Source organism: Phallusia mammillata, chromosome 1, assembly GCF_965637545.1.
Source record: "Phallusia mammillata chromosome 1, kaPhaMamm4.hap1.1, whole genome shotgun sequence".
Taxonomy (NCBI): Eukaryota; Metazoa; Chordata; class Ascidiacea; order Phlebobranchia; family Ascidiidae; genus Phallusia; species Phallusia mammillata.
In genome coordinates this window covers 18,036,867-18,057,710 of record NC_137252.1, presented here as the reverse complement: position 1 = coordinate 18,057,710, position 20,844 = coordinate 18,036,867, and the positions used below count along the sequence as shown (strand labels likewise).

Here is a 20,844-nt window from a genome sequence, read left to right as displayed (position 1 = left end):
AATAACTCACAAAAACTTAAAATTTTTAAGTTAAAAAATAGAAAGAGTATTTAAGAAATAGCCTATTCTAAATTTTATCGCAAAAACAATCTTTCTATCTCAAAAATGCTCAAGATAGCGACTGTCACGTCTTCCTTTTCTTTTACCAGGAAAGAGATCGCTGATCAATTAACGACTGAATAGTTCTACTTCTGAGATCGCTGATCAAAATCTTCAGAGAACTGGCAAAAAGGGCGATGTAATCTACAATAGCACTTGCAAATAACGCATTAAAACTTGATAGCAACTGTCAGCACTTCAACGTATTTCTTAATTTCTGTCCTATCTCTCTTTTACACTCAAAATATGCCGCCTTATATAATGCCAAAAATATTCTCCCACCTACGAGAAGCTTCGGTTAAGTTACGTCACAAACAATTGTTAAAACTAAACGTCAGGTTGAGTAAATACGTTTATGACATCATAAGCTTCATAATATTCAGTTCAAGTAAGAGAAGAGTCCAGAAGGAATAGAATTAACTCGAATCTAGGTTTCGCAAGAAAAGCAGTTATTACGTTATTTCTGATTTCAAAGGTTACTTTAGGACAAACATTAATCTCTAAAGATGCGGTACAAACCTAGGCATTTAAACTACATACAATCAACGCAACATAAAATGAAACAGCCTGCCCATCACGGCCTCCAAACAAGTTTGCTGCACAATCAAACAAAGTGTGCTTGTTGGCTTCTGCTTGTTATGTTTCCACACGTTAAAACTGATCATTATGCGCCATAAATCAGAAATAAACATTGACGAGTATCGAAGGTGCACTTCTTTTGTGAAAAACTCTTTGATTCAGCTGTTAGCTGTACCTCCACTTATTCTTTTTTCCGGACGTGAACTATTGATCGTAGGCTATATTCGTATTATCGACAAGACATAGCGAGAAACAACCATTACTTTTCTACTGTAGTTGCAAGTCCAAATTTTGGGAAACCGCTGGAGAAATTTGGGGGACCGTTTCGGTCCCCCAAAACACCTTAAAAAAACACTGGCTAAAGGCCCTGTTAAGATAATTTAAACGGTGCTCCTAATCTCCAATTCAAAAGCATATGAGCAGTACTATTAGCTATTGGTTCCTTAACTAAATAAGTCCGGTAGTTGGTTCGAATCATTAAGTTTAAACAGGGTTCCCGCGCAATTTTAGTTTATGAATTCCATGACTTTTCAACAAAAAATCCCAAATTTCACCTTATTCGAAAAAAATCGAGCAATTAGCTTTTTTCAAAACTTTTCCAGGCCTTAAAAATACAAATTTAAATTCCATAACCTTTCCAGGTTTTCCATACCCTCGGTAACCCTGTTAAAACAACTTTCGAAGTTGCCACACTGAAAATCACTTCTGATATTTGGTGTTGCTCGATATTAGGGAATAAGAATTTGCAATCTGAACCTATCTATGAGGTATTACGAAGTTGGAAAGAATCATTGTATTGATCAAATGAAAAGAAATGAAGAACTGTACCTGAAAGAATCTAAACAAAAAAATGTGTTTCCAAAACACGATGGAACTTAGAGACTTGAAACACATTTGTTTCAGAAAAGAAAACGAATGAGATAACACCACAATGTACAATTCGTGCTACGAACACGTTACAAAGTAACGTGCAAAGCAGCCAAAACCTGATCCACGATGAGAGTTGTCTTTTCACCATCGACCGTTCTCAACTCGACCCCGATGCTTGGGGGTTTCCCGTATTTTTCATACACTTCTGTGACGTAGCATTCCAGCACTTGCTGCCCAATCAGAGCTGCCAGGGTGTTCATGACGGCATTCTCCGGCAGGAACATATCCTTTGGATGAGGCATTCCGTTCAAACGACATCGAATTGCCTGTGCTGGGTGCCTGCAGTATTCGTTGGTCAATGTACGCAGCCTATCGTGAACTGGAAGTACCTCGACAAGCCCATAATCGACATAAAGCACTTTGGCAAGATCCTGTCCTTTGTAGTGCTTTACAATTTCGGCGCGATACCAGCGATCGTCATCGGTAAACTGAGCCACACATGGCGATCCAGGCCGCAAGTCGTCCAGTGGTGTGAGGTATTTTACATCATTGTCGTCCGGACAAAACTCGTTAGCCGGAACTTGCCGCACAAACACTACGTTGTACCTTTCAATGTGCGTGACAATGCAACGAAATTGGCTGGTTGCATCAGGTAAAACCGCCTTTCCGATGCTCAGTGGAATTTGTTTGAACTCATTCTCTGGATAGTAACTTTGTTCTGTTTGACGTGGCTCACAAGATTGTTGCACAGGCTTCAAATGATCTTGCTGTTCTGCAACAGGTGGTGCAACCTCTTCAGGTGAAGATGCTGGTTCATGAAAGTCCAAGTCCTGGCTTTTCAACACAATATCAGACACCGATGTGTCACTGTGAACGGTAGGCGTCTGTGGGGTTTCCTTAAGTTGACAGTCATCGGGTGAACTGGTACGTTTGTAACTGCCAGAACTGTTAATTGAAGCGTCTAGGTTGGCGTCCGAAATTTCAGTGACATCAAATATATCCAATGAGTTTACACCCTCAACGAAAGTCTCAACAGGTGCGGAAAACTCGCTGATTGGACTGGATAAAGTCTCTCGCTGCGTATCATTGGGCACGACTGTCGCATTTGTTAAAACATGGTCAGGCTCTGCTGCTTGGAGAAGTTCCGAGTCTTCACTGATGCTGGAAAACGACTCGTTAAGAGACAAGATACGGGGGAATGTGACCTCGTTGGTATTAGCTGTTGCAGCATCATTGTCGTTGAGATTTTCGTCACTTGGGTCGACAAGGTCACTGATGCACAGCTTCTTAAACTTTGATGGTTTTCTATTTGAAACTTCAGTGCGAGTTGAATCACGAACTCTGCCATGCTTTGATGTCGATTTTCGTGATGACGATTGGAAGTGGTTCTTCACTTCTGTTTTGTTGTTTTTTGAGCTATCAGCAAGCTCAAAGTAGTTCTGAACCTGACCAGTGTTTGGCGCTCTTAAAAAAGCAGAAAATAAGTTGTTGGAAAGAAGATTTGGAAAAAAAACGTATTGTTATGATTTTTTTGGAGAAGTATTAAACTTCGAACAGGTACGTAGGTGCCTTTTTGCATCAGAAACGCAACAAAAATAAGTTAAGTGCTACCCAAGCAGTGCACAACACTTTAAAGATTTAACCAAAAGTGTTGTATGTAGAGTGCTTAAGGCAACAGTACTTTGTAGCTCCAAGCCACCAACCTCTACCTTTCAACAACAAAACACCTTCTTACCTTCTAAACATTCCCATTTTTCTGGGTAGAGCAACTCCCTTCATCACCAACTCTTTGCTTACGTTTATTTCGTCTTTAGCGCTTGTAATAAACAACTCAACTTGAGCAGGATTTTTGGACAGTTCACCCTCATCACAAGCTAAATCACATTCTTTACCCAAAATCATTTCCTGTAATATTTAAAACACAGGCCTTCAATGTCTTCATGACCAAATTTCAAAAATCATCAGACTTGCCCAGAGCAGTAATATATATAATGCAAAAAGCATCATACAATACCTGCAAAACCTCACATGCTGTCCTTGTCCATTCTTTGCTGCCACCTGCTGGATAAATGTACTTTAAACTGCACACAGTAGCCAGCGCATCTACTTGCAGATATTGATCTGGAATCGGTCGCAGATAATTTGAGGACAAAATTTCTCTTGTACCAAAGTCTACAAGTCGAACCTTAAAATTCTGCACAAATGTTGTGAAAAGTTTCACTAAATAATATTCATAATATTAACTTTTGTACAAAATCAAAAATTAACCACATGTCAAATATTCTTGGCACTATTGCTTTCAATATCATCTGGAAATATCGTTTGAATCAGATTTTAAACAAAACATCTAAAAGTAAAATAGTTTTAGTGTAAAAGGTTGTTAATTATACCAGCAGTTTTAATAAATTTCTTTACAAAAACTACTCAAACAGCCATTTACATTTCCAGGAAGTTTATTTTCCACTCTTCCCCTGCACCATCTCTTCTCCATGTTGGAATAAACCGCACAGAGATCCCCAAGTTCCCAGGTATTTTCTCCCAACATTGCATCCTTAAAAAACACATTTGATACATTATGATGGAACTGCTCAATGTGACACAATTTGTGCAGATGATGAAAAGGTGAGACTGACAATTCTGTTATGCAGCAACTCAATCAATGTATCTAATTTGATTTTCCTTTAAGGTTTTTTTGTGACATTGTCCGTTTCTTGGGAAATATAAACTGCAGCATTTTTCCTAGGTTGAACAACCACTAAAATGTTTCCAAGTAGTTTAAATTAGATTTACAGCCAAAGAAAGGAAAATTCCAACTTAAGCTTGAATGTTGGGATATATAATAATATATTTATCAGCATTGCCAACATGGTGATTGGTTTGCATGCCCCAAAAGGCACTGTTTCTTGTGGTTACAGTACAAAGGACATTGGAATTTTTGGAACAAACAACTAAACACTACCATTTTTTTGAAACTTTTCAAGAAACATTTCTGGCACACCTCTGAACTTGTGAAATATCTGTGCATGTCTCGAATCAGATGATTACATTCATCCCATTGATCTACTGTTTGTGCATAAATTTCTGATGGCATGTCAGCACAAGTGATGGTTACAACCAATCTTCCATTTTCTATAGTTGCCAAAGATGATTTAACCTCTGGAGTTGCAAGCAAATTTGGTTCATCATTTTTTGTTTCTTTTTTCTCCTTTTCATCTGGTTCTAATAAATCATATGGTTGAATACAAAATACACCTAGGAAGGAAAACTAATTTAAATTAAAAAAAAATTACATACTAAAATGTTGAATTCAGATTAGAACATTATAGTTTGCTAGTTTCAAATAGATTCAAAGCCAAAAAACTGCAGTTATATATACCGAGCTTTACTTGGCCCATGTTTATCCAACACTATCAACAACCCACAAATTTTAATGCTTGATACCATCACAATTATAACTTGTACTTTAAAAAAAAGCTTTAAAAGAGAGAAAATTATAATCTTTGCATTTTTTCCTTTACATTCCCAACTTTAATTGAGTTGACAATATGACATAAAAGCAAACATTACCTTTGCACAAAGTAGTGGGTCCTCCAAACTGTGTAATGTTACGTACAGTTAATCCAACAGCCAACCCTTCATAAACAAGTCTCTCATTGATTGACAAAACATCTTCACTTTTCTGTTGGTAGTCTGATGAGTCAAATAACTCCACACTGTAGCAGTCATCCTTCACTGACCTGACATATAACTTTTTATGATGTTTATTCAGTGATGGGTATTTTTCATGTGTGTTTTATACAGTATAAAAACATGCTTGTGTGACAACCAATGTAAAAAAGGCAAAAAACAAACAAACAAACATCAGAGAATGGTTAGTTTCAACTTACCTGACATACATAAGTAGAGATCTATTGTCTGCCCCAAGGTCTAAAAATCTTTCATCAGCTTCACTTGGCCATTCCTTACTTTCACCTACTGGCCGTATATCAGCTAATTTACACTCCAGTGCCTACAAAAAGTACATAATATAACTTGGCGTACAAATTCTTAGTCTATGTATCTTTGTTGGAAGAATATATATTGTTCCAAAACATGTTACCCTGTTACATAATTTCAAATGTGTGTTACCTGTTTGGGAAGTTTCAAAAACTCATCAGGAATTTTAAGTGTGTCAATTAACTTCACAGTGTCTTCATTTCCATAATCAACAAATACAACCTTAACCTGTACCAATTATTTCATCTTTAGCGCTTATAATAGTTGCAATAACAAAATAATTGCTAAGCATGTTACAAAATCAAAGTTAAGCAAAAAACAACAACAAAATGAAACATCTTATCTTTATTTGCTGCATGGCTGTCAAACTTACCTTTCTTTCTTCTCTTAGAACTTCCAAAATGGTTGCTCTGTACCAAGCACTACAGTGTGCATACTTTGCCAAACAAATCATTCCTTCATATGGAAACAAGATAGTAAATGGGGCAGCTGGGTCAAGTTTTCCTTTTACTTTGCCCTTCACAAAAGCTTGGATTTTGTTAGTCAGTGATTCCAAATATTCTGCATGATCGTCCAATTGTTGCACAAAAAATCTAAAAAAAAGTATTTCTACATTTATTATCTTGATAAAAATATTTTTTAATTTTTTTTTAAATATATGTGTCTCACTTGCCAATCAGAAAGTATTTTATTTACTAACGTAACCTGCTAATTGATCTGAAGTCACTCAATGTAACACTGGTGTAGGATCGAGGCATGAGAACAGTAGGTTGCAAATAATCTCTCGATCTCACTGATTTTACATTTGAAAGTTGAACATCAGACATTGGTATTTGTTTGGTGCTGTACCTGCACAAAAATATGGGTTTTGTGCTTCAATCGTATTGCAATCAACCAAATAAGCACAGTAAACTGTTGTTTTAAAAATATTATTTGATCTTGGATGCTTTGAATAATGCTGATTGGGTGAGCTAAAACACCCCACACAAGGTAATTTTGATGATTATTGGTAAGGTAAATATTGCTGTCAAATCTTTTCATAGATTTGGATACGAAAAATATTTAAAAGAAACTTTTTTTAGAACTGATTTAAATTATATATAATTACGCTTTCACCTACACTTTTGACAACAAGGTGGATTTTAGTTTAACTGTGTGTTTAACATACATATCAAAACTTCATACTTGGCCAAGTTTAAAAACAGCAGGGCATCCCGAACTGACATTGGTACATCTTTATCAATTTCCTCTGGTGCTGGCTTGTGTAGATCAACAAATCTTTGCCCAGCCTCACGTGCAAAGGTTGTCATTAGAATGGGCCGGCTATTGACCATTTTGAAGAAGTTGATGTGAGCCTCATGCGACCAGCCTCTTTCACTAACCGGTCCTATTCCAGCCAAAGAGCAAAGAATGGCAAGTGAAGGTATTCTATGTAGATTTTTGGGGAGACTACGAAGACGTGAAACCTATACAACATATAATAAATGTATTTTTTATTCACCAAAATACGATGTGCCAGATTCTTTAGCAGTTTACTTTATTTTTTGGTTACCTACAAACTGTGTTACTATCCTTACTTTGGTTCGTTCATTATTTCCATAGTCAACATAATGAATTTCAACTTCATCTTTTTCACCAGCAGTTACAGAGTCATACAGCAATTCATCAGGATCATCAACATCAGTAGCCTTAAAAACCTTTACAACCCTGGCTCTGTACCATATACCACTGAAACGCCCAACACAAAGTTCACCAATCCTAATACTAGTTAAAAGTTCCTCTTCTTTTGCAGGTCGTGTGTTGAACACCTGGAAATCAATTAGCTCATTGGCAATGAGATATGATACAATTGGCATGTGGGTCTACTTTAATGTTATTAAGCTGTAAAGAAAAATTACCATTAGTGTTCTTTCAATCAATGAAATTTGCTTTCCATCATGTGCTCGCTGAACATAGAACTCGCTGGGACTTTTTAACCATTTAACATATACAAGTTCTTGATTATTTGCAGGGGGGACTTGAATAATTCTAATTTTCTGCTTTGCTCCAATATCAATCTGTTTAAAAATAAAAAAGTTAGTAATACTTTCTTATCAATTTAAAAAATGATCATTACTGCCATATGGCCACCTTGTTTGAATATTGTTAACATTTAGTGAGAATTTTCAAATTTCAATTTCAACTTCATTTTGACCATTTTTGATGTTAAGCAATTTTATTACAAAAAAGAAAGAAAATTGAATTGAAATATACTTGGTACCCTGTTTGTGAATATCAGCTGCTCAATGTCAAATTAGGCTGTTTTTTGAAAGGTTGTATGGCAAGGCATATACACAATATTGTGGTCTTGTACCTGAATAAGATTCTCAGACAATACAGAACTGGTGTCAGAAACACTGTTAGTGTCATCATTTTCTGAGGTAGCTTTTAAATCATTAACATTTGGACAAGCAATAGAGTATTTAAAGTTGCAAGAGTTGTCAATTGATCCCCAATTCTTTGTTGCATCAATGGTGTCTTCATGAAATTGCATCAGGAGCCTAAAGCAAGCATGCACATGTACGTATAGTTAACACAACACAATGGTGTATAAAATATTTGAACAATTTGAGGATATTGAAAAACCTTTTTAAAGCTAAGACAACGTTAAACAAATGCCCAACATATTTTTTTAAATGCAGAACAGCTTAGTTTTGCTAGGTCAATTACAAGTTCATTTCGTTTATGTAAGGTGACAAAAGTACCACAAACTATTTTCAAAATAAAACAAAAAAGTCAAACTTTTTATCATTAAAGATTCGTTCTCCTGCATCAGAGTCTTCAGTACTTTCTGACTCTGCTGGCTCATGGGTTTTATTAGGAATCTTTTTTAGGATACATGGTATTTTATTGGCATCCATCAAATTAGCAAGAGTTTTAAATGGATTGATCACAACTGGTTCTGGTGAATTCTCCACATTGATAATCTGAATGCAAATCAAAAATTGCATTGTAGTAAAAAATGTACATTACAATCTTCAATAAATTATTTACTTATAATGCAATAGAAACACAAGTGAACAGCATTTACATCAGGCCTACCATGTTGGCATCTGATAACGAATTTTGAAGTTTTTGAAGATTTCCACTGGCAGCATCACGAAAAGTAAGAAGCTTTTTGACATGGCTTGTGGAGATTTTGTCAATTTCAACCATCAGGTATAAAAATGTAGCCTAAACAAATTTAGTTCATTTGTTATACAAAACTAACTGACACACATTAATACAAAACAACCTGCACTGAGCCAACAATATACAGAAACTGCTGCATAAGGGCCTCAGCTTTTTCCTGTGCTTCCAGCTTTACATCTTTAACCTCTTCATCAATTTGCGAAAGAAGTAATTTTAATTGATTCATAACTGGTGCAGCGAACTGAACGGCTTCAAGAAGTTGATCAGACATTTCACCAGACTTTTCATGAAGAGATATTATCTGAAATGCATGTTGATGGTTATCTGTAACACTGAACTTCAAATCTTTTATTAGTTCATGCCTATATAACAAATTATTAGGTTGGAATATTTTGTGAAAAATGGTATCTAGAAACTTTAATCCCGCCTTTGCCCATACTTTTTGGGGTCACGTCTAAAACTGCGGGCCCGCTTGGCCCAGCACTTGGCCCGTTTTTCCCTGCGAGAGACGGGCCAAGCTATGGATATAGTTTTTCCTTGCAATGGATGTAGTGGGCCCGCAGTTTTTGTACTTACGAGAGACGCGACAAGCACTGGATATAGTGGGCCCGCAGTTTTTCAATTACATGAAGTGCTGGGCCAAACGGGCCAAGTGATCCAAGTGGGCCCGCAGTTTTAGACGTGACCGTACTTTTTGTACTGCAAAGCGAATTCAGTTTTGCAAAAAAGAAGGCAAAGCAGGAAGATTTTTCTAGCATTTTATACCTTGTGTTCTGCATGTTCTGCCCCAATGCATTCCCTGCAAATGAGTTTGTCATCTTCAATACAAAAATGTTCCATTAGAGAATTGTGTTTTGGGCAGTTAAGTGATGACAGATCATGTTCACTATGATGAAGTGGAATACCCTGGTGTAAACGTAGAGCCTTTGGACTCTGATGAGTAATTTCAAAGCAGTGTCCGCAAAAGCCAACACCACATTGCAAACAGCCCATCACAGCTGTATCCTTGACACATTCTGAACACTGCTGAGTTGGTCGCTTCGTTCCTTGACTTTTTCGTTTGTCAATCACTTGTATAAGACTACGTAGATTCATTAAATTGAGGGCTCCTGGGTCCATGCCCAACATTCCAAGAATTGCCAGGTTAGGGTAAAGGTCTTTGACCTGTATTTTGTCACAGTCACATATCGTTTTTACTTTGCATTTGGGACACTTAAAACATCTCTCAATCTCAGAATCACGGACTACACATTTTTCACAGAACGTATGTCCACATTTTAGAAGAATGGGAACAGATTGTGTCACCAAAATTCCACTGGGCTTTCTGGGTTTAACATACTTTCTCAAACATTTTGAACACTTCAGATTTTCCATTTTTTTAAATATTCTACTCAAAAACAAACCCTACATTAGACAAAACAAAGATAATCTTTCATTGGATATAGGCGTATCGTTTATGACATAGCTTTTCACATTGCAATTAAGTCGTTGTACTCCTTTGTTGACCAAGCTAGATTCATAAACCATCAATGCAATATTTTAGGCTCAATTAGGTGAATTATTTTTCAAAGTTAAGTTTTGATTCGAACACTTTACCTTCGGGTTTTGTATTTTTGTAACAAACCATAGCCAGTAACGTACCTGAAACTTTTGTAGACAGCACAAAACCGCCAGATTCCAATTTTTTTCAAAGACTGTCTACATGTGGGGAACACGTGACCATTCATGTTCGCCCTCCTGTGTCTGTTTTTATTTGTTGTTTACTTACATCCGGAAAACAAAAGTTTAACTTTGTGGAATTCGTGTAGTAATGAATCATATTACTAATTATTTAAAAGTCAGTTTTAACACCACAGACAAAACTAAAGTGAAAAAAATGGTTCCCTAACAATCGCCCTCTTTTGGCAATTGTAGTGGTTTATCCCACATATTCAGGGACATTTTCTCCCATTATTTGGAAAGACAGTAGACTCATCACAGTACCCCTAGAAAACGCTTTCATGAACTTTGAACACTTGAGATGCTGGTATCAATACATTCATTGGTACACTCTGTGGCGTCCAATTTCGGACAAGCTTCACAAGAAATCCACTCAATCCAGGGCACACCATCCATGCTTATTGCGTCAGAAAAGGTCAGTTTTTAAATTTTGAGGCCAAGGGTCCTCCGAAATGCAATTTGTATGGGTATATTTTACCACACAACCTGTGTTGATTTGGCCTCCACCACACCCCTCTGTAACTTGCTAATGAAACAGACCAATGTTCAATTAATATTTTTATTTTTTGCAACAGATTTGGAGATTGCATGTTGTTTGCAATTGTAAAAATAAAAACAGATCAAGTGATAGAGTGTACATAATTTTATTTTGTTGACCAACTGTCATTAGATGTGCAACAATTTCCAAAGTCCTTACAGTGTTGGAAGAAGCCAACAAGTACAGACTAGTAGTTTGCTAACTAATTTTCAACTGGCTATTATCGAACTGGTACAGAACCGCAGGCACACCACTCACATCAAACAAAATGGGCAGATGTGTATGAAAACAAGAACCAACCACCGTTCATAAGTTAGGAAACATAAAAAAATGAAACTTTGATGAAGTAAACCGGTGCGGCCACAAACTGAAACTTTTGTGACAATATTATGTAACAGACTTCATCCACACAAATGCTGCCAATGTTTTTAGTTGTTAAGTTCAAATGTGGAATAAAGCAACATTTACAATTGTACAAAACCAGTTTTGCTGGTGACAAATAGAAAAAAAATTCAATGAATATTGACTACTTCATCTACAGTTGCACCTGGGTTGCTAACTTTTACTTGAGGCAACAGTGTCAGTTTAGTTCAATGGTATTAAACCAGCATCATTCAGGTAGAGCTTCTTTCACCCCAGTTTAAATACTCTGGTGTTGCGGCAGCTTCATACTCATCAGTAAGTTGTTGAACAATTTCACGAGAAGCATCCATTTCATCCAGGTTTTCTGTGAACATTGCTTCTTTGCGGAATTGCTCAAGGAAGGCCTCTCTTTTGCGAAGCTTGTCAAACTGCCTTGCAGCTCTTTTAAACAATGCCCCAATGCTGGTGTGGTTGGCAAGCATCAAACCACTTACTCTGTGCGCAGATGACACATATGGTGACTTTCTTGACAGTGCAACCTTCAAAAGAAAGTCAAGTTAGAATCTTAAGATGACTCATAACACATTTATTATTGTATTTATCTTTTGCCAAAACATCATGCATATATTCTTGAACTAACATCGAACTAAGTTTATTAGTTGTCAATTCCTTAAAAAAGGTAAAATCACATACACAAGTGGTTGCTGTACAACAAGTAGCCAATTAGCTTGTGAATAAATTCCGGCATACATAATACTCATTTCTGGAATTTATTCTGAAAAGTTCATGCTTACCAACACACTCACTTAAAGTGTTGTATACAAGAGAGTTTATCAGTGTATCTCATAAACACATGTGGTGCTTGATTTAAACAATTTATTTTGAAAGAGAAGCCCCACCTGAATGCTTGCTGGGCCCCAAGGAATAAAGTTAGCTAGTTTGCGTTCTCTGATTCTTTGAAGACTCTTATGGACTTGGGTTGGGTCAATTTCACCCTGAATTATGTTCAAGATTGAAATATAGCAATGTTGATTCATTCTTTCCCGGCCAGTGAACACCATCATGTTTTTTGGTTGCAGGAGTCGTCGCATAACATCCAGCACAGTTGTCTTTCTAACAGAGGCCATTGCCTGATCAGTTACCAATGGTGTGTAACCAGTCATCAAGTAGTGTAATCTAAAACAAAACATTATATTGCAAACTGGTGGGCAAAAGTAATTAGAGGAATATGTTCATTTTTATCTCAACAGTCATAACATTTTGAGTTCAGAATGTACTGCATTTGATTTAAAACAAACAATGATAGAAATGCATAGATTAGGTCTGCATATAATGGTTCATGTTTCATATTCACCTTGGTGTTGGAATCAAAGAAGCTACCAGTCCAATCAAGTCATTGTTCATGTAGCCAGGATATCGAAGGGTGGCAGTACTTGCAGACATAATTGTTGAAACCATCTTATTAATTTGTGAAAATGATGGGTTTTGAATGTGTAATCTTTCTGTAGCGATACTGTTCAATGCAGTGTTGTCTAAAACAACTGTGGCATCAGCATGTAACGTTAGTCGCTTCATGGTAAGCATTGTGTTGTAGGGTTGCACTACTACATCTGACACTTCATCCTGATTTGGAAACACACTATATGTCTGTATTAACTTTTTAGGATATCGATCATTTAAATGTTCAAGCATGTAAGAGCCAAGGCCAGAACCGGTTCCACCGGCAGTTGAATGACAAAGCATGAAGCCTTCTAAGTTGTCAGACCCATCTGCTTCACGGTCTATAATGTCAAACAGTTCTTCATGAATTTTTTCTCCCGAATGAAACCCAGCAGCCCAGTTGTTCCCGGCACCACCACCATGTTCAGAAAGGTATATATTTTCTGGGTTGTACAAATTAGCAAACTCAGAATTCTTGATGGAATTAATGACTCTTGGCTCCAAGTCGATCAATACTGATCTAGGAATGTAGTGATCATCATCTGCTTGATAAAAAAATACGTCTTTTCTGTCTGTTCCATCTGTTGCAAAGTCCTGAAGAATTCCATCTGGTCTTATTCCATGTTCTTGACAAAGCTGTTTCCAATACTCAAATCCAATTTGATTACCACATTGGCCAATCTGCAGAGTTATTATTTCTCGTGGCATTTTTATTTCTAAAACTACATACAAATTGAACTGAAGGAACATAGAGTAAATCACATTGCTTTTTTGATTTGGAAAATATGACAACCCCAAAATGCAAATGTTAATTGTAAGAACATGTTAATTGAGTAACTAACATATTATTTCATTGCCAACCTACTACATTTGTAAAATTCATTGTATGAGCAGAAGTCATTCTATGCAATATAGAATATCTCTTACAAATTCATGTTTCTTACAAAACAATGCATTCATAAATGCATTGCAATCAAGTACTTTTGTAAAAATAGGTTTGTTTTTGTTATATGTCTTACCCAAGGGAAATAATCTGCTTTGTAGATACCATTTTTAAACAACAGTTAAAATGAAAAATAGTCAAGTCTTTATTCCTAAGTTCCTAACACTCTAAACTTGAAAAGATCCAATATAAACTATCACCAAATGCACTAATTAACATATTATGGATAGAAAAAGGAAAAATTCATTTATGTTTTACAGCAAGGCCTACTCCTAAGTTCCAGATTTAAAAACAATATCTTTTGTCAGCGATAGACGTTATTTATGACACGTTGCAGGCACATGTTTGATAATGATATGAGCCATGGGGTACTAAGAATTCTTTATCAAATCTAAAAACGATTTGCGAGCAACAAGATAAACAAGTAATTTATACAACTAAAAAACGTAAACAACAAACTGCAAATCAAAATATTTACCGGTTTGCTTTTGCGCTGTTCGCGCGTCAACGGGCGTTGTGACGTCACACATGGATCCTGGTGACTTTGACCAAACCAATGCATGGATCCTGGTGACTTTGACCAAACCTTCACAAAATAGCTAACACGTTTGAAAAGAGGCCAACAACCATCCTTTCAAAATGCTTTAAACCTACTTTTTCGACAAATATTAGTCACATGTTTATTACATGGTGAGGTTGCTGATGCTTGTTAACCGATAAACCTGAAACTCATTTTTTGGTAGATCGTCGAGTGATCGCTCTCGACCCATTAACGCAGGGGTGCGGAACCTGCGGCCACAGATACGGGTTAATGCGCCCATGAACATATATTACAATGTATGTACTGGCGACCGTGACGCAAATAAACTATTTTGCTAAATGTTTGGATTTCAAGTACTGCTCTAAATAGATTTTGTGGGGCTTAAAAAGAGTATTACCAGGTTAGTAGCCAACTCGCCATATGCGTTAGAATTTTGTTCGGCCAATATGTGCAAACAAAGTGAACACCACTGGCGTCACAATATGCATGATGCATACAAATTACAAACAAACAGGCACCACTGGCTTCACAATATACATGATGACATCATACACAGTTTTAAGGCTGTTATCAAATAAAGGTTTATAATTTTTCAAATAATCAAATAATTTTTTTTCCTTTCAAATCAAATAATCAAATAATTCAAATAATTTACAATACCGAAAACATAAGACCAAGAGTCATTATTAAATAAGGATAGTTGAAATTACTAAACGAATTTTGTAAGCTCTTAGTCATTAAATCTAGGCTACATCTTTTTTTCTGTTTAAAATAATAAATTAGTACAGATAGAGACAAGCTTCAATTATTCTCCCTAATTTGGCAAAACCATATGTACATATTGCGTGTGTATTTTTACACAAGTCAGTTTTTTCTATGCATCAAGTTAGAAATTTGTCTGGGCTTTTCAGGCGCCATTAGATGGCATATCTTATGAGAGACAAATCAATTTCTTTACATCAGTAATTTTCAAACAAAGAAAGGCATGCACTTGGTGCCCGTTGGTGAAATAAGGGTCTGCGATGCGGCCGTTATAGCAAAAAGGTTGTACACCCGTGCATTAACGCGTACAGAAATATTGGGACTTCGTGCTGCAAAAGGCGACCATGTTTCAAATGATAACCAACGAAAAGGACTCATTTTGTTTTATTGCATTAATAGCATTCCCTGCAGTCCCGTTGTGAATAAATGTACGTTATACTTATGGTTACCATGACGTCCGGAATTTCCCGGACATGTCCAGAATTGGGTAGTTTTCACAATTCATTTTTTTAGGGAAATTAAATGTTATAACTGTTGTCTGTGCCGATTTTGATTTACGATGCACCCTAGTAGACTACATTCATGCGAAACAACCCATCTTGAAAGTTAACAATACTGTTAGCTAACAAAACAATAAAAGACCGGATCTCGTAAAACTTTGTTTTGTAACTTACACAGAAACAAAACTGCGCTTTTTATCTCTGTGATAGTAATGATATTTTAACTGTTTAGGTTGGTAACGTGCAACAACATGTCGTATGACGCATTGGAACGCAACTTAGGTTTGACCAAAGATATTTATTGGAACCGCCAGGAATCCTCCCGCGCACATATGGTAACCCTAGGCTCCATGCATTCACGGTCGAATAGAAATCATTACGACAACATAGTAGTAAATATATCAAGTAAAGCATTAGAATGGCAATTGTTTTCCGTGCAATGCATAACAGCACGTGCCAGACATTTCTCACATCTTAAATGTAGCCCTCATACTACAAACCACGAATAATTATGTGTAGAATTTGGCGCCAACGTAGCCTCTATTTGGAAGGCAGGGAAATTTACATTGGTACAAGATAAAAAAAAACGCCGTGTGAGACTAAAATTATCTCATTAATAGAAAGTTATTCCGTACAACCAAGTAAGTAATTCTATGTGGACTTTCGCTCCTGCCATTGAGAAATATGGACTTTTGCATCAATACAATTGACACATAGTTTATGGCAGGGGCGGGCAACAAACGGCCCGCGGGCCGGATCCGGCCCGCGACGGGATTTTGACCGGCCCGCAGACAGTTTCCGGGTCATACATGGTAATGTGGGCCGCGGCCACAGTCTGACGCAAACCCCCACTACTTGCATACTACGTCAAAATATAGTTGTAACGGACAGTAACGCTCCCCAATAGCAAAAAACTTTCCCGCCGTTACTATCTAAGCAAAAAAAAACTATCTAAGTCTGTGGTGTATGCATTAAATTGGTGTATGCACTATGTATGGTGACCGGCTATACCTTTTTAATATAACGGTAACGAGCTTTCCCTCAAACTTGTTTCACTTTTACACTTTCTATAGGTCTGCTAGCGCTTCAAAAACTGCGAAGTTTTTGTATCATCCTTAAATTTGATAAATCTAGTGTAAGTTATTAATGTGAAATGTATAGGTTTCTCTTTTGCCGAGTAATGCCCCATTACTTTTAATCAAAATAACAAAAATAGCTATTGTTTGCGCATAATCGTATGATGTTATCTTGTCTATGACGTCACAAACTTTGCTTGGATGCGTTAGAATTGCGTGAAATTGACCCTCAGTGTTGTTGTAGCAATTAAATTGGGTTTTAACTGTTAACATAAGAACTTAAAAAAAAAAACGATATAATGGGGGGCGATATTGAGTCAGTGCCCTAGCAAGGGGGCGATTTCGCTAAAATGGTTGAAGACCACTGGTTTAGGTGGTCAAAAATCCGTTTTAAATCACTGGATAAATACGCGATTAATGTATCGATTCGGGAATCCGGCCCGCCAAGTACTTTATTTTCCCACATCAGGCCCGCCGACTGGAGAAGTTGCCCGCCCCTGGTTTATGGGAATAAGTGCATGTGATTTAAATCAGCTGCGTCATTGAACTAACAAATGTTGATAAATTGCCCAGCGACATGTGGTGGCAGTAGTGATTAATAAAACTGGTTGAAATGCCTCCCTAATTTCTGCTAAAGGAGTTTGTACCAATGATGGCAAAAATACCAGTAAAGTGTCATAAAATCATTTGATTTCGCAAACAGACGTATTTACCTAGTTAGGTGCTGATGCACGAATATTTGACGATTATTTATTGAGAAATGGCAGTTCAGATGGTTGGATTGTTGACGAACGTTCGTTGTTGTTAACACTAACAAACTTTTGCGCAACAAACAATGGAACCTCTATCTGTACAATTTATCATTGCAGTTTGTTGCTAAACTAATGCTGCTTATTTATGTTTACACAGATAAACCTAACGGTCCACTAAAGTTTCGTTTCTCGCACCTGTAATGCATTTTAAACTTGTGTTCATTATTTTAAGGCAATAGAAATGTGCGTCAACCAAATGTTGATCCAAGGCGTGTTTGTTTATATTGAGTCCACTTTTCTATTCCAAGCGACCCCTGACATTCAAAATGTTACATACTAGTGTTTTGACACAAGCGTTCCTGTTGTTTTGCGGTCGAGCACAGACGCTATTGCGCCATCGAGGAATGCAGGTTGCTGTGTGGGTGGTTCGACCGGATTACACAATGCCTTACCCTGCTGTTTTTATGCTAAATGGCGAAAAAAATTGGTAGTCACAAATTTTGGGCGGGACATACTGTTCCTTGAAATGCGTGGGAACTATCTATAATTGTGTAACCAAAATTGATTAAATCCATCGTTTCAGGACGTCATAAGATATACATAATCCTTTAAGTCTAAGCACATGTAGCAATAAAATACTGTGGTATTTTTGTTTTACTGCAAAAGTTACAGCCGTCATGTATGATTTAGATTAGATTATAAAAAATGGGTTAAACAAAAGATTACCATATAACCATACGATGTTTATCGGATTATTTGTATAGTTAGAGTAGTTAGACGTATTAAACTCGACCTAAGAACTAGGTATTAAACAGCGTTTTTTTAGGTCTTTAATGCAATTTAATTTACTAAAAAAAGGTTCTGGTTGTTTTTTTACGATTCATTTCGCTTGAATCGTAAGGTCAAAGGGAGTGTCAGTTTTGGTGACCGCAGGAATAGTTTATTTCTCCGTCAATGCTCAGAACCGAAACGCAGGCTGGTAAGTCGTCATCGTCACTCTTGAAGTATTTCGTGTGTTCCTTACGTGGCAAGTGGGTGTCTGGAAAGATTATAAGCCAACGTAGAGATAGACCAAACACGTGCGCTGGCGTCACTGCTTCTGACGTTTTCTGTAGCGGAACGGAACTCACCACTCGTTCTATAGGTAATGATCTCATATCGGTCAACAACAGGATGCGCCAAAAAAAATTTAAAATATTTCTTGCGCAAAACAATTCTACATTTTCGTGCATTTCGAGCAAAACAAGTGGGTAGGGTGAAATAAATAATGAAACTTAAATCAGTGTAAATCTTTTCTCATTAACAAGTTGATTTTACTAACACGTCGGTGGAAACAAATTAAACAACAGGTTGTTGTTTTTTGTTCAAAAAAAATGTTTTCTCATGCGTTAGTTTTACAAAAAATAACCAAAAAAACACAAATTTCTTCCTAAGTTAGTACAAGAGGGCAATTTTCCGCTTAACTGCAGCAAATAACCTACTATAGGTATAATGATGATTCATTGATTAGGTCAAGGCCGCAATTGTGCTCAGGTTGAAGGGTTCACATAGTTTTCTCCAGCATGCGTACGTGCGTAGGCCCGAAAACCGTTGGTGTGGAAAATGCGTGCGATGAAGCTTTCAAAGTTGCTCAAAATCACGTTGGTATTTCGCATCCAAAAAAATTCCTATCGTGCTGGGCATTGTTATGAGTATTTTTAAGTAAAGGAGAAAAAGGGTTGGTTGAAACTTGCCTGGATAGCAACAAATGCCAGAAACCCCTGTATTGGGGGGGGGGGGGTTAAGACCCAAAACATTCTTTTTGAAAATTTGAAAATTTGTCCGCTAAAACACCAAACAAAAACTGCTAGTTTAAGCATTACATGTTTTCATTGGCACAATCACAGAACTAATTATTTGCCACACTGTCACTACGTAGCTTAAAGCAGGGGTCGGCAACCTTTTTTGCACTGCGGACCGTTTTTGAAACTAGAATTTTATCGCGGACCGGTCTTCAAAAAACTACATATATTTAGCAACAAAAACGCCTAAATTAGTTTGTCATCCCCGGGATACATGGGCAAAATGTTTAATAGGATTTAACCTGAAAACCTATACGGCCCGGTAACGAACTCCTCGGTACCGGGCCGCGGACCGGCGGTTGCCGACCACTGGCTTAAAGGGTAAAAATCAAACGCCTTTAACTCGGTAACATGTAAGTATTAAAACAAACTGAGGAGGTTCGTGTGAAAAATTAATGGTATGTTACCGTAGCATCTGTTCGCGTGTTGATTTCAATGGCCGGTAAAGGATGGGCTTTTACGCCTCCTGTGACTTGAAAGTCAATAAATCATTCGCACGTTCAATTTGGGCTGCTAAATTAAATGCGGATACCTCTTTTATGACTACTGCGCTTGTGACAAATTATACAAGCAAACAACATAACTATGTTATGGTAACCTCATCTGTAACGGATTTACTATTATACTATACATCGCATTGTAACGCCCGTAACGTTGTTTAATTTTTACAGTTGTTGTTTCCAAATTATGGTAAACAAACAGTGATCTTGAAGCAACCTAATATATCTAACGCCTAAAATTGAAGCCAAGCAACTGGGAGTGTAATATGCCGTTGAATAACATGTACTCGGAATCTTTGTCATGAATGCAAATTTATTCCTTTCCGTAATGTGAATAATAGAGGGTGAATCAAATCCCGATCAAAATTATCCGCTTTGTAATTGGGGCTGGGATTTCCGATTTTCGAAAACCTATAAAAGTAATGAAGTGACAATGCAAGCAAACCTTGCCTTGACTTCTTCACTAAATAAAACTCTATGGAATAGACATCAAGACTAGCCTATATGTTGTGGGATCTGAAAAAGCAACGTAAAAATTAAATTTACAACTAGATGTGTTGGTTTTTGTCGTAATTACACACCATCATGCTTTTATCAAAGTTGAACAGATAAACATATGTCAGATTTATGATCATCACTATGTGATAAATGTTAATGTATGCAATAAACAATGCCAGAACGGAATGCATTTTTAATTCTATGTTTTGTTTTAAAAATGACTCGTTCAAAACATCTTCCAATTTCGACGGTAGACTGATCCTTGAAGTTGTGCAGCGACATCGTTTTGTGTATTTAAAAACTGACGTATTTTTATGAACTGATTATATTTTCGGTTGTTACTTTGTTAGCTTATCAATCCACTTGTTTCTTGCGTTTTTGCTTTTACATTGTTGCCTTCCAATAGGGGTTTTCTTCAAAGTTTACATCTTTTGAATCAAGTCTACACTCGAAAAAATGTTGGCTTATTTTAGGCCAAGGTGGCTTGCTTTAAGTCATTTTGGCCTAAAATAAACCCAAAAAGGAATTGCCTTATTCTAAGTCTTAAAAATGTCTTGTTTCAACCATAGTCAAATTTAAGGCAGTACGTTGGCTTTTAACTAGAAGTATTGGCTTAAAGATGTATGGATCGATTCAGTTGGATTAAAAATGGTCAT

The 20,844-nt window shown here is 36.8% G+C and overlaps 2 protein-coding genes across 3 annotated transcripts; both read right to left on the bottom strand.

Moving 5' to 3' along the window:
• Positions 1–1,456: 1,456 nt before the first annotated feature.
• On the bottom strand, positions 1,457–10,571 carry LOC145238133 (uncharacterized). Of its 2 annotated transcripts, none has more exons than XM_080101209.1 (19): positions 10,357–10,571; positions 9,481–10,119; positions 8,819–9,016; positions 8,626–8,757; positions 8,326–8,510; positions 7,898–8,084; positions 7,443–7,601; positions 7,122–7,352; positions 6,730–7,010; positions 6,250–6,393; positions 5,918–6,137; positions 5,677–5,772; positions 5,436–5,557; positions 5,116–5,285; positions 4,547–4,800; positions 3,989–4,099; positions 3,563–3,742; positions 3,284–3,453; positions 1,457–3,012 (listed from the first exon to the last, which is right to left on the bottom strand). In XM_080101209.1, the coding sequence occupies exons 2-19, from the start codon at positions 10,087–10,089 to the stop codon at positions 1,635–1,637; spliced, it is 4,827 nt and encodes a 1,608-aa protein (XP_079957335.1). In that variant the 5' UTR covers positions 10,090–10,119; positions 10,357–10,571; the 3' UTR covers positions 1,457–1,634. The 2 variants fall into 2 exon arrangements, with proteins under 2 accessions (XP_079957335.1, XP_079957343.1); XM_080101217.1 differs by having other exon boundaries at positions 4,547–4,767; positions 10,357–10,554.
• Positions 10,572–10,979: 408 nt separating this feature from the next.
• LOC145206897 (tubulin gamma-1 chain) lies at positions 10,980–13,610 on the bottom strand. The gene is made up of 3 exons (XM_080078554.1): positions 12,690–13,610; positions 12,235–12,511; positions 10,980–11,874 (listed from the first exon to the last, which is right to left on the bottom strand). The coding sequence occupies exons 1-3, from the start codon at positions 13,523–13,525 to the stop codon at positions 11,587–11,589; spliced, it is 1,401 nt and encodes a 466-aa protein (XP_079934680.1). The 5' UTR covers positions 13,526–13,610; the 3' UTR covers positions 10,980–11,586.
• Between the last annotated feature and the right edge of the window lie 7,234 nt (positions 13,611–20,844).

Bases quoted from the DNA above. Each gene is read 5' to 3' on its own strand.
- LOC145206897 (XM_080078554.1), bottom strand. From the start codon at position 13,525: ATGTTCCTTCAGTTCAATTTGTATGTAGTTTTAGAAATAAAAATGCCA. The intron at 12,512-12,689 runs GTGAATATGAAA...GTTTTGTTTTAG, and splicing joins TCTTTGATTCCAACACCAAG to ATTACACTACTTGATGACTG. The intron at 11,875-12,234 runs GTGGGGCTTCTC...TTTCTTTTGAAG, and splicing joins GGGGCCCAGCAAGCATTCAG to GTTGCACTGTCAAGAAAGTC.
- LOC145238133 (XM_080101209.1), bottom strand. From the start codon at position 10,089: ATGGAAAATCTGAAGTGTTCAAAATGTTTGAGAAAGTATGTTAAACCC. The intron at 4,100-4,546 runs GTGTGCCAGAAA...GTGTTTTTTAAG, and splicing joins GATATTTCACAAGTTCAGAG to GATGCAATGTTGGGAGAAAA. The intron at 3,743-3,988 runs GTAAATGGCTGT...ACATTTGTGCAG, and splicing joins AAAATAAACTTCCTGGAAAT to AATTTTAAGGTTCGACTTGT.